Source organism: Pecten maximus, chromosome 7, assembly GCF_902652985.1.
Source record: "Pecten maximus chromosome 7, xPecMax1.1, whole genome shotgun sequence".
Lineage (NCBI taxonomy): Eukaryota > Metazoa > Mollusca > Bivalvia > Pectinida > Pectinidae > Pecten > Pecten maximus.
Window position 1 is genome coordinate 18,980,201 of NC_047021.1, and position 13,517 is coordinate 18,993,717.

At 36.8% G+C, this 13,517-nt stretch overlaps 1 protein-coding gene across 1 annotated transcript; it reads right to left on the bottom strand.

Moving 5' to 3' along the window:
* Window positions 1-5,851: 5,851 nt before the first annotated feature.
* On the bottom strand, window positions 5,852-11,106 carry LOC117331112 (outer membrane protein IcsA autotransporter-like). Its single transcript, XM_033889707.1, has 6 exons — window positions 11,094-11,106; window positions 10,737-10,877; window positions 10,354-10,518; window positions 8,751-8,942; window positions 7,790-8,210; window positions 5,852-6,188 (listed from the first exon to the last, which is right to left on the bottom strand). The coding sequence occupies exons 1-6, from the start codon at window positions 11,104-11,106 to the stop codon at window positions 5,852-5,854; spliced, it is 1,269 nt and encodes a 422-aa protein (XP_033745598.1).
* Between the last annotated feature and the right edge of the window lie 2,411 nt (window positions 11,107-13,517).

Below are 13,517 nucleotides of genomic sequence, written 5' to 3' on the forward strand. Positions count from 1 at the left end.
GTGAGCATTTTCACATTGTTTTATTTTCAGTTTCACCCCAAGAAGGGATAGTGTAACTCCATAGGGACTCTTTTACCAAATATCAGCACCCTAGTACAATCATAAAGTGATGTGTTAAATAGCTTTCAACATTTGCACAAAATTTTTTAAAAAATGTGTTTTTTCCCCCAAAAAATATTTCAGTTTAACTCCGGCAAGGAATAGTTTAACCCCCACAGGGAACCTAATACCATGTATTACTATGCCTTTCAACACTCACAATATAAACTTAACAAAAAGTCCAAAGATTTAAAAACAAAAACAAAAAACACAGATTTAAAAAGAAAAAATCCAATTTTTTTTAAAAGTTTTACTCCAGGAAGGGATTGTCTTACTCCATAGGGACTCTATTGCCAAATATCAGCACCCTAGTACAATTATAAAGTGATGTATTAAAACCTCTTAACACTTGCACCAAAAACTTAACGCAGAAATATTCTAAGTCCAAAAATTTGAAAATTCTGGTTTTTTCCCAAAAAAAACCTTTTAGTTTAACTCCGGCAGGGGATAGTTTAACCCAAGAGGGAGTCTATTACCAACTATCAGCACCCTAGTACAATTATAAAGTGATGTATTAATACCTTTCAACACTTGCACCAAAAACTTAACACAGAAATATTCTAAGTCCAAAAATTTGAAAATTCTGGTTTTTTCCCAAAAACATCTTTTAGTTTAACTCTGGCAGGGGATAGTTTAACCCAAGAGGGAGTCTATTACCAACTATCAGCACCCTAGTACAATTATATAGTGATGTATTAATACCTTTCAACACTTGCACCAAAAACTTAACGCAGAAATTTTCTCAAAAAAATCTTTTAGTTTAACTCCGGCAGGGGATAGTTTGACCCCCACAGGGACCATATTACTATAAATTACTATGCCTTTCAACACTTGCACCAAAAATTTAACATTTGGAAAACCAACGCCGACGCCGGAGTGACGACATAAGCTCTCACTCTTCTTTGAAGAGACGAGCTAAAAAATCAGCATGTGTACAGTCGATTAAATTTTCCTGAACTGTTTATTGTTTCATATTCCAGGTTCAAAGACTTTTCATACCCGAACATTTGGAGAAATCTAATCTCCCATCACTTCGATATCGAAAGGATAGAGAAGATATGATAAATGTATTCAAAATATTTAATAATGTATATGATTATAGAGTAACTCTTTTTCCAGATGGACGATTCGATGAGAACCAGGGGTCATTTAAAAAAAATATTTAAACTATGGTGTCGGCTAGACATTCATAAACATTTCTTTAGCCAAAGAATAAGAGACTCCTGGAATAGTTTATCAGACAGTGTCATTGATGCTGATTCTGTATTAGAATTCGAAATCATTTTAGATGAACACTGGAAAAATAAGCGTTTTATCTAATTGCATTAAGAATTCCGATTGCATTTATATTTATGATTATGTTTTGTATTATTATACATGATATGGATATATAGGCTTTCAGCCTGTGTCCATCATACATGCTATCAAATGCTATTAAATGTTACATTGTTAAATTGTAGAACAATATAAACGGATTTTAAGAGAAATAATGTGAGTACAATATATACACAATGTACATTTATATTCTTATAATGTGCTGTAATGTGTACGACTCCGTGTGTAAATCGCGTGTCTGTATGGCAAAGATAATTTTACCCATGAATTTTGTTTTGATCTGTAACCGTGCACAATATTGTTTATAAGATAAACGAATAATTGTTATCACGTACAATTAATTTCTTTGATATTATTTATTGTTTATTTTCGACCATGTTATCAAGCACTTTGATCAGCATACAGCCGATGATATTCAGGTATTTTGTCTCCATATACAAACGGACTCAGATAAGTTGAACCATCGGATAAGTCAAATATTTTGCTAGGTCCCGTCGACTTCGACTTATCCGAGTTTTACTGTATATGGTTATGTGGTGGGAATCTCAACAGCTTCACAGATATAATCCAGAAATGAAGTCCAAACTCCCTAGGGGTCCAAAAGAACCAAGGATTGTTTTTACATTATGATTGTGTTTGAAGACACTAACTCCCTTTGGGTGAGGAAAAGACCCGGTGAGGAAAAGACCCCTTGTCCTATTTTTTTTCCCTCGGGATTGTGTTTATCTCTCGATCCCAGCAATGTTTAATATGGTTATGAGGTGGGGATCTCAACATTTTTTTTTAAATAAAGGGGCCCATTTTTATTGGCCTGAATTGCTCACCTGCTTCCAGAGCAACTCTGAAGTCGATCTAGGTCATTTATATGCAGATACAAACTAATGCAGATTACCACTTTATTAAACTAGGACTCTGACAGGATAGCAAAGACACTGTATTGTGGCAATATATCCGCTATAATTTTCAACAAGAGATCCTAGAGGGATTTTGGCACCCACCATTGAATGATCTTTATAGGTTCCATGTCAGATTGATCTTCTCTCTATTTTTCCCTTCCTTTTACTAATTTGTGTAAATTGAGAAACATCCCTCCAGTACTTTTCAAACAAGGGGAACCTATATATGAAATCTGAGATTTAGCGATAATGACTGTCTGGTGGCCATGTTGTTTTCCGACTGGTCCCAAAATACAATATGCATAACTAAGGACCAAGGGCAACCTACATATGAAATTTGAGAAAGATCCCTTCAGTACTTTCTGAGAAATAGCGATAACAAACTTCAATTGTCAAAATCCAAGATGGCTGCCTGTCGGCCATGTTGTTTTCCAATTGGTCTCAAAATGCAATATGCATAACTAAGCACCAAGGGGAACCTACATATAAAATTTGAGAAAGATCCCTTCAGTACTTTCTGAGAAATAGCGATAACAAACTTCAATTGTCAAAATCCAAGATGGCTGCCTGTCGGCCATGTTGTTTTCTGATTGGTTTCAAAATGCGTTTTGCATAACTAAGCACCAAGGGGAACCTACATATGAAATTTGAGAAAGATCCCTTCAGTACTTTCTGAGAAATAGCAATAACAAACTTCAATTGTCAAAATCCAAGATGGCTGCCTGTCGGCTATGTTGTTTTCCGATAGGTCTCAAAATGAAATATGCATAACTAGGCACCAAGGGCAACCTACATATGAAATTTGAGAAAGATCCCTTCAGTACTTTCTGAGAAATAGCGATAACAAACTTCAATTGTCAAAATCCAAGATGGCTGCCTGTCGACCATCTTGTTTTCCGATTGGTCTCAAAATGCAATATGCATAACTAGGCACAAAGGGGAGCCTACATATGAAATTTGAGAAAGATCCCTTCAGTACTTTCTGAGAAATAGCGATAACAAACTTCAAATGTCAAAATCCAAGATGGCTGCCTGTTGGCCATGTTGTTTTCCGATAGGTCTCAAAATGCAATATGCATAACTAGGCACCAAGTGAAACATACATATGAAATTTGAGAAAGATCCCTTCAGTGCTTTCTGAGCAATAGCGATAACAAGAATTGTTTACAGATGACGGATGGCCGGACGGACCATGGACCACAGACGCAGGGCGATTTGAATAGCCCACCATCTGATGATGGTGGGCTAAAAAGACATCTGCCCCTATAGCTGAAGTTGATGTTTGACATTTGGACAAAAATAATAGTAAGAAAGCAAAAGGTACATTTCACATTTGCTATGATGCGACTCTTGTTTCCTTCCACCTCCATATTTGATGGGCAGAAATGAAAATACTGGTTTTATTTCAAAATCTCCCCTATGGAATATTGAACCACTCAAATGGGATTTCACTTGAGGTTTTGTGGCCAGCACTCTAACCAACTGATATAAGCTACAATACCTTAACCTTCTGATATGAGTTATCGCAGCCCCTCACTGGATTAAAGGTAAAGGTCATTTGGGTCCATATTTCTAAGACAAAGTGGATCTATGACCCCGGCTCTTGATATTTTTCAGAATGACACTTTTAATTCATCCTAATTGCCGTGGATGGCATGCGACAGGCCTTCCCTATGTTGTACAGTGAGGTAGCCACTATCTACTATATGAAGTCCCTGCTTCAATAAACATAAGCTGTTCAAGGGATGATAAACCAAAAATAAGCACACTATATTCTGCTGACCTTGTTTATTTCTTGTTAAATTCCGACTTATTTTACTTGATAATGTCCTAATAAAATGTTTATCACTGAAGAGATGCACAATTTGACCTTGACCTTTTACCCTATTGACCTTGTCTTTGATTTATTGGATGACTATGCATTTTTGTAAACTTAACATCTTGACCAAGTTTTCTGTGAATCAGTCGATAAATACCAAAGTTGTAGCCAGTAGAAAAAATTGTGGACAGACACCCATCCATCAGGACGGACAAAGTGATTACTATATAGGCCTATAAGGCACCCGTAACTTGGATACTAGGCCCTTATTATCAGAGAAGGCAAGCTAGGTTTATTCATGTAAATGAATTTTGTAAGCCTTCATTCCAGCCTTCTATTGGCTCAATATCATGTATTGGGAGTCTTTTGGCTATTAAGAAATTATTGTGTGTCACTCTGTGACCTCAAAAGTAGGTCGATGTCATTCATTTGAACAAACTTGGTAGCACTTCACACCAGCATACTGCAGACTCTTCAGGCAGGTGAGCTAATACTCAAGAAACTAAGTCCCTAGGGTTGGGGAAAGACCCGAGGCCCTATTTCTAAATCATGATTTATCTGTTGATTCCCAACAATGCTATATACATATACAGCGAATATATATGGTTAAGAAGTGGGGATCTCAATGGTTTCAATAATACATAAAGTCATCTATAGCAATATAGCCGAATTACTCCCCTTTGGCCCCGCCCCTCAGCCCCTTGGGGTCAGCCCCACAATTAATTTTGTAGATTTTTGATTTTTGAATCCCCAACACCTAAGGATGCAACCAATTAAATGTAATCAATATAAATCACAGAGAAAAGAGATTGTTTATAGCAATAGAGCAAAATTTCTATGTTTTGGCCACAAACCTCAGCACCCTTCGGGCAAGCCCCACCATTTGTAAATTTTTGAATACCCACCACTTAGGGATGCTACCAGTCAACTATGAGCAGTATCCATTGCTTAGTTCCACAGAAGAAGTTGTTCCTAGCAATATAGGCAAATCGCTCCCTTTTGGCCTCGCCTCTTAGCCCCACAATTTGTAGCTTTTTGAATCTCCTTCACCTAAAGATGCTACTAGTCATATATAATATACAAGTGATATACATTGCTAAGTCCCCCCTCCCCCCAACCCCCGGTGTCATCCCAACCATTTGTAGCTGTTTGAATTACCAGCACTTATAGATGCTTCTAGTCAAATAAGGTTAAACTTCAATCAGTAATTAAGAAGTAGTTATTTTTGTTAAATAATAACGGATGAACAGATTTTCAGGCAACCTTATAAAGAACTGTTACAGTTTTCCACAAGAAGATCAGAAATACATTGCAATACCCTGTGGTACAAAACTGCTTTTAATGCATGTTAGATTTACCTCCTCCACGGCCTCCCTGATCTCCTAGAAGACCTTCTCCTCCTCCACTACCAAAATCAATAGGGAATCTGAAGGAGTCATACGCTTCACCAGAGTAGTAACCGTAAAGTGACCTCCCACCACGGCCTCCGTGACCTCCACCTGATCCTCCCCTGTGGTTTGTAGCCGATCGTCCGACACCTGGACCCTGGCCGGAGGAATATCCGGTGTAGTCTGCATGGAAGTCACCTGTATAGAATATAATAAATATTTATCACACCCTCATTACTTACAATGCACTCTGAATGTTGCTATTTTCAATGAATGCTATATTTTGCTATTTTAAACAAATCTCCAGACTACAGCTAATACTTGCCTGACAAGTCCACAGTGATATTGACGGCGTTCATCTGAAGGCTGTTAGTTCTGATATAGCCTTTACCATTTACTATGACTCTGATGGCTTCCACAGTGATCTGTGTGTCATTTGTCATCAGCGGCTCAAACTTCCCGCCAGCTCGTACAGATATGTTGGTGACGGAGAACGTCCCCAATGGCGAGCCCTCAGTGTTGACATAGGACCAGATGTAGACTTCTCCTTTATCTTCTACTGCTAAGTCTTGTAATCCTTTAACTGTTCCGTTAATCTCAGACCAAACCTCTCGAACTGTTATCTTCTCGGGAATTTCTATGACACTTAGTCTGCAGAGCAAAGACACAGTATTACACTCAAAATATAACAATATATAAGAGATTGTTTCACAAAATAATGAATTCATTTATCAAACAGGTGATCAAAGGGGATTATGCATGGAAGAACAGAGTTTTCAAATTTAAAGGAAACATTCTTTTATACAGAAATCGTCACACTTGTGGTCTGTTTGTTGATGCAGACAAACCAGTTTGTCCATTTTTAATTGTATTATTTCAGGTATAATTCTAGACAGACCTGTAAATATTGATACAGCCCTTGAAAGTCTTTGTCCAGGCTCATCCATAAGTAACATGAAATCAAATGGTCTGTCATTATTTCATTAATGAATAAATTTAGTCTAAGTTAAATCGGCCCAGGATTCCTTGAACTCTATATACAGAACTTTTGAAAAAAACAGTAATTCAAAAATATCCTGTACAGTTTTAACTAGTCAAACTTTGATGTTTCGAAGTTCAAGGGACTAACAGAAAAACTTTGAAACAGCGGGACTTCAAATTATTCATGGTTGACAAAAGATCGATGTTTTCTTGATAATGACCATATCTGTTAACGTTACATGTCCTCATGCAGTGTCTTCGTGTTGATCGTCGCCTGTCAGGCTCAAAAAGTTTAGTTAATTTATACCTCAAACACAACAAAATAAAAATACTTTTCATTAATTATACCTAAGCATTTTATTAATTAAACAAACTATGTATCGATTACAAAACACTTATATCACGTTTAACAGATAAAGCATAAGTACAATGCACACTTACGTAAGTCGTTAGGCTTTTCTGCTAAAGACACGTGCGTTTACGTTATGTGCATATAAAATACGGAATGCCGATCGGTTGGAGAATGCATGATTGAATGATAAATAATCGATTTACTTGGATATTAATGTATAAGTTTGAAACGTGACACTTTGAATATGAGTGAAGACATCGCTAATTGTTTGTGTTTAAAATTGGTCCGCTTGTTTTACAGTTCCGTAAAATTTACTCACCGACCGCTGATTTCAATGGCGGCGGAGATTATCAAAGACGACTACCGAAATGTTTTACCGGAGTGATTTAATGTCATGGCTTCTAAATACACCTTTTATCTATCAATTTGGTCTGATTATTAATTAACCCCATGATCGGGAGTGACAACACTCGCTATCGTTATCCCTATTGTCAGTCAGGGCATTTGGGGGAGAGGTGTGAAATCTTGCCACAGGGGTCACGACAAACACCTGTTCAGTGGTCAGTACAGGTAAATTTTTTGTTTGAATCATTGAGATGTCAATTACCTATAATATCATAGCTAAGGGGTCATGAAAAAAGTTTGATACATCGAAAACTTCGATTTAAAAAAATTTGAATCATACATAGTTTCGTTAGTAGTGTTATATAGTGAGAAAATTCGGGACCAAGCCAAAAGTTTGATACAGCGAGAAATTTGAATCAACGAAGTTCGAATCATCGAGGTTTGACTGTAAATGTTTCTTTAAAATGCATTTGAAGAAAAAGATTTGAAATATGATAGTGCAATACAGGGAATAATGAGAATATCTGATAACTGAATCAAAAGTATTCTTAATGGCATTCTAGGAGGTACAAACCTATATGCCTGTAGGTTGAATGGTAAATATTCGTTCAACTTCAAAAATTTGCAGGTCTGAAATACACCACAATGTAACACAGCAGTTCTGTCTCCACTGATGACATCCACATCAAGGGTAGCTGTAGATGGGGGGACGGACTGGATGGCAATATGGGCATTTCCGCTGAGGGACATCTTGTCAAACTCGTATAAGTCTCCCAAATCATGGTACAACCAGGTGATACCACCTGCTTCTGTTCGGTCAACATAATTACCGTCATTTAAGTTTCGTCTATCACCTTGACTAAACTGGTAACCCCTAGGGTAAGCGTGGCCATTGTTGTCAATGTACAGGGCACGATTGGTAATGTTTCCGTGAGTTTTGTCAAATGTCTCAACATACATGGTTCCAGCTCCACCTGTCTCTGCAGAACTTGTACCTGGAATATTGTAAATAATAAGTGTTCAAAGTCAAAACAATCATTTAGTGAAACATCTAATGCTTTCCTGCATATTCTGGAGCAGAGATATTCCAGCATCCTTTTGGATCAATGTGTAATGTCCCACATGGTTTCAGATTAGACAGGATTCACTGTGAATTACTTTACCTTTTATATATCAGTATCATAAAGGACATCAAACGGTTCAATAATTATACTCTATAAATTCAAAGAAAGCATTAGTTTTCTCATTATGATTTATATCATAAGAAACATTCTGAATGTATCTTAAACATTTGTAATGAAACCTGAATACCAATATTAATTATTTATCTTCTCTGTATCATTAGATTCTTGTACTTGTCAATGTTGTGCTTAAATTAGTCAGTGTGAGATAAAACCTTAAAAAACGAAACAACTACATGGTGAAATATTCCTTAACAAAAAACTTAAATTCAAAATGTCAAAAGATTTCAGCTACGTTGTGAGACATTTCTTGACAAAAACAAATGAAATCAAAATCAAGATTCATTAACAAACCTCCATATGCCTTCATGGTGATATTCATCTTGATGATGTTGCCGCTCTGGACAGAAATACGGCCTCCTCCGCCCCCACCACCATGGACACTAGTACTGTTATATGACCGACCATTGCCTCCATTGGCGTTCATTATACCATGACCAACAATTTCATCACAGACAATCCATATGCTTCCTCCAGCACCTCCACCTGTATAGTATTAGATATTAACTTGCCATTATTAGACATTTTGAACTTTTGTTACTTAGACCTTACTCAGAATGTGAGAGCTATCAGTTCATTTTGAACAAGAGGCCCAAATGTTATCCGAGTTGTGATACATTTTCACAGATTTGATTCCTGTGACCTTGAATTTGAGGTCAATGTCGTTCATCCTGGCATGCTACATGCATAATACCAGGTCTCTGGACCTCTTGCTTAACGAGAATTAGTCGTTTAAAGATTTAAGCATATTTGACCCCTGTGACCTTGAATGAAGGTCTAGGTCATTGATTTGAACAATCTTGATAGCCCTTTACTCCAGCGTACCATATGCCCAATATCAGTTTCTAGGCCTTTTGGTTAGCGAGAAGAAGTTGTTTAAAGATTTTAGCATATTTGACCCTCGTAACCTTGAATAAATTTGAACATCCTAGATAACCCTTCACCCTAGCATGCTATAGGCCCAATATCAGGTCTCTGGTACTCATGGTTAATGAGAAGAAGTTGTTTAAAGATTTTAGCATATTTGACCCCTGTGACCTTAAATGAAGGTCAAGGTCATTCATTTGAACAATCCTGATAGCATAACCTTCGTCCCAGCATGCTATAGGGCCAATATCAGGTCTCTTGGTTATTGAGAAGAAGTTGAAAATGTAGATTGTTTATGAAAAGACGATGCACGACTGACGATGTATGATTCAAGATGAACGAACAAAGGGTGATTAGAATAGGTCACTTGAGACTCTACCAATCTACCGGTATACTTTGTGACTTCTGAAAAATATATCAATGCCATTCTACTAGTACATTTTATGACTTCTGAAAAATCTATCAAATGAATGTGAAATACATCAAACAATAATCAGTTAATCCAATCAGTTCAAAACAAAAAAAAAACAAAAAATTTATCAGCATGACATGTGAACTGTCATTCCCTATCTTTGATCTTCCCAGGGTTCAGTGTGCAATTCCATCACTTTGAGGAACAGAAATGAAATAGCAAAGAAGACTTGCAGCCAATACAATCTCTGTAACAAAATATCGAAGGGCTTTCAGTCCCAATATGCAAACACTATTCTTTGTATTCCTACAATATGCAATTACAGAAAGTTTGGTCTTTTTAACATGTCACTTTATTTAAAATTTGGTGAACATAATAGCAGGTAAGTCATTTCCTGGACAAAGTATCTTTAATGTCCAGCAAACCAAATAATTCCTCTGAAGTAATTCTGAAATGGCCAGCTGTTGTTAAGAAAAAGAAATATGCATAAACATCACAACAGCAACTACCACATAAGTCTAACATTGTACTAGATAGTCAGTCTGGAGCAAAGATTTTGATTCCTGGACAATAAATCTATAATTGATTGTATAGATTACTGTACAAAGACTTTCTTACCTGCTCCTAAACCAAAAGTACTGTGTGCTTCTTTCCCATTGGAACGTATTTCGCCATCAATATCAACATGTCGGCTTTTTATGTACAAAAGTCCACCACCTTCTCCACCGACATCACCAGTCACAATATAATTTCTCAGAGAGTTGTCACCAAAGTACAGAGAATCTGTAAAAGCAAGAATACTGGTATAACCAGCATGAAGAGCAATAAATATAATCAACACGCACGATATAAATGTGTTGTGATAGTTTAATGCATGGTTTCAAATACAGTTGTACCATATCTTAAATCCTTTTAGAAGGGAACATTATTTAAATTAATAGCAAAGTCACAGCTTTTACAACAAATTTCCTTATATAGAGTTTACATTGTAAGTGTCTTACCGCCATAGTAACCATAACCACCAGCACTACCGTACTGGTCTGGGCCGTAGATGGAGTCATGCCCTAGCCCCGTAGTACTCTGTGACGAGCCTCGGCCTCCACTGCCGCCATGACCGCCACCACTACCACCAGACGTTGAACCTATAACAAATGGTCAGGCTTACCATACTCCTAATTCATGTCTCCACAAACTGATACAGCTCTCAAATTTCAAGAAAACAGCTTTGACACAAAATTGCAGTAGTATCATTTTATTTCCTGAATAGTTTTTAACTCAAAAATATGTATCACATTACAAATGAATAGGATTTCAGTTATTTAACCAAAACACAATAACTAGAAATATAATTTACATACAGACCAAAATCATTATTAGTAAAGGAGACAAATAGAACAGTAGATAGAATGTATCATACCAGGAACACTCTGGGTACGTTAATGTAGATATTCAGATATGTGATTTCATCTCAATAGGACCAGGAGTTTTGATACATTTGATTGAAAATACAGATATGTGTCAATTCAGATATGTAGCATTCTGCTGAACATTAAGATTTTACAATCATACAAAATTATTTAGATTTGTATACAGTCAGTGGGAACTCTTACAGGCCTGAAGAACTAACCTGTGCCTCCTCCTACTCCGTCTGGCCTACGCTGTCCAGCTCCTGACAGGTCAATCAGACCACCAGAGTAAATAGCCAACAGATGGTGAGAGGTGAAGTTCACACCCGTGTTTGCATTGAATTCTCCACCACCATAGATCTAGAGATGAAATTTGCATAACTCAACTCAAATGAGAAAAAAACCTAAATTGTCAATTGTTTGAGATCAAAGGGTTCTGAAGTAAAATATCCTTTATCCAATATCCCAAAGGACAGAAATTCTTGTTTTTTGTCAGGATATGTAAAATAATACATTGCATGCCTTGTATGTACACCAATGCAGCTACAATGTAAAACTTATTCTAAATGGTGACATCATTTAATTGTTTTCATTGTGGCTTGCAGAAAATGTAAACAAAGAAAATTCACAGAGACATCCTGGATAATCCTATGCAGAATTACCGCTTATTGATTTTTTTCTAAATATATAAGTAGCCAGACAAAGATGACATTCCCTCTATCCCAAGACTCCTAGAGTATACTTACAGTGACATTAGTGATGAAGACATTGAACATGTTGGACTCGTTGTAAGACTGCATGGCAAATGTGCCCTTGTCCTGAACGTGAAGTGTATTAGCAGATATGTGGGCAGGGGTGGCCACTCCAATACTGCCATTACTGTCTACTCGTACAGAACCGCCATCAAATACATAGATATCCTCCATACCTTGTACCTGTAGAAATACATACAGTGTTACCCAGTACGAGATACATAGATATCCTCCATACCTTGTACCTGTAGAAATACATACAGTGTTACCCAGTACTAGATACATAGATATCCTCCATACCTTATACCTGTGGAAATACATACAGTGTTACCCAGTACTAGGTACATAGATATCCTCCATACCTTGTACCTGTAGAAATACATACAGTGTTACCCAGTACTAGATACATAGATATCCTCCATACCTTGTACCTGTAGAAATACATACAGTGTTACCCAGTACTAGATACATAGATATCCTCGCTACCTTGTACCTGTAGAAATACATAGTGTTACCCAGTACTAGATACATAGATATCCTCCATACCTTGTACCTGTAGAAATATATAGTGTTACCCAGTACTAGATACATAGATATCCTCCATACCTTGTACCTGTAGAAATACACACAGTGTTACCCAGTACTAGATACATAGATATCCTCCATACCTTGTACCTGTGGAAATACATACAGTGTTACCCAGTACTAGATACATAGATATCCTCCATACCTTGTACCTGTAGAAATACACACAGTGTTACCTAGTACTAAATACAAAGATATCCTCCATACCTTGTACCTGTAGAAATACATACAGTGTTACCCAGTACTAGATACATATATATCCTCCATACCTTGTACCTGTAGAAATACATAGTGTTACCCAGTATTAGATACATAGATATCCTCCATACCTTGTACCTGTAGAAATACATACAGTGTTACCCAGTACTAGATACATAGATATCCTCCATACCTTGTACCTGTAGAAATACATAGTGTTACCTAGTACTAGATACATAGATATCCTCCATACCTTGTACCTGTGGAAATACAGTGTTACCCAGTACTAGATACATATATATCCTCCATACCTTATACCTGCAGAAATACAGTGTTACCCAGTACTAGATACATAGATATCCTCCATACCTTGTACCTGTAGAAATACATACAGTGTTACCCAGTACTAGATACATAGATATCCTCCATACCTTATACCTGTGGAAATACATACAGTGTTACCCAGTACTAGATACATAGATATCCTCCATACCTTATACCTGTGGAAATACATACAGTGTTACCCAGTACTAGATACATAGATATCCTCCATACCTTGTACCTGTAGAAATACACACAGTGTTACCCAGTACTAGATACATAGATATCCTCCATACCTTGTACCTGTGGAAATACATACAGTGTTACCCAGTACTAGATACATAGATATCCTCCATACCTTGTACCTGTAGAAATACACACAGTGTTACCTAGTACTAAATACAAAGATATCCTCCATACCTTGTACCTGTAGAAATACATACAGTGTTACCCAGTACTAGATACATATATATCCTCCATACCTTGTACCTGTAGAAATACATAGTGTTACCCAGTATTA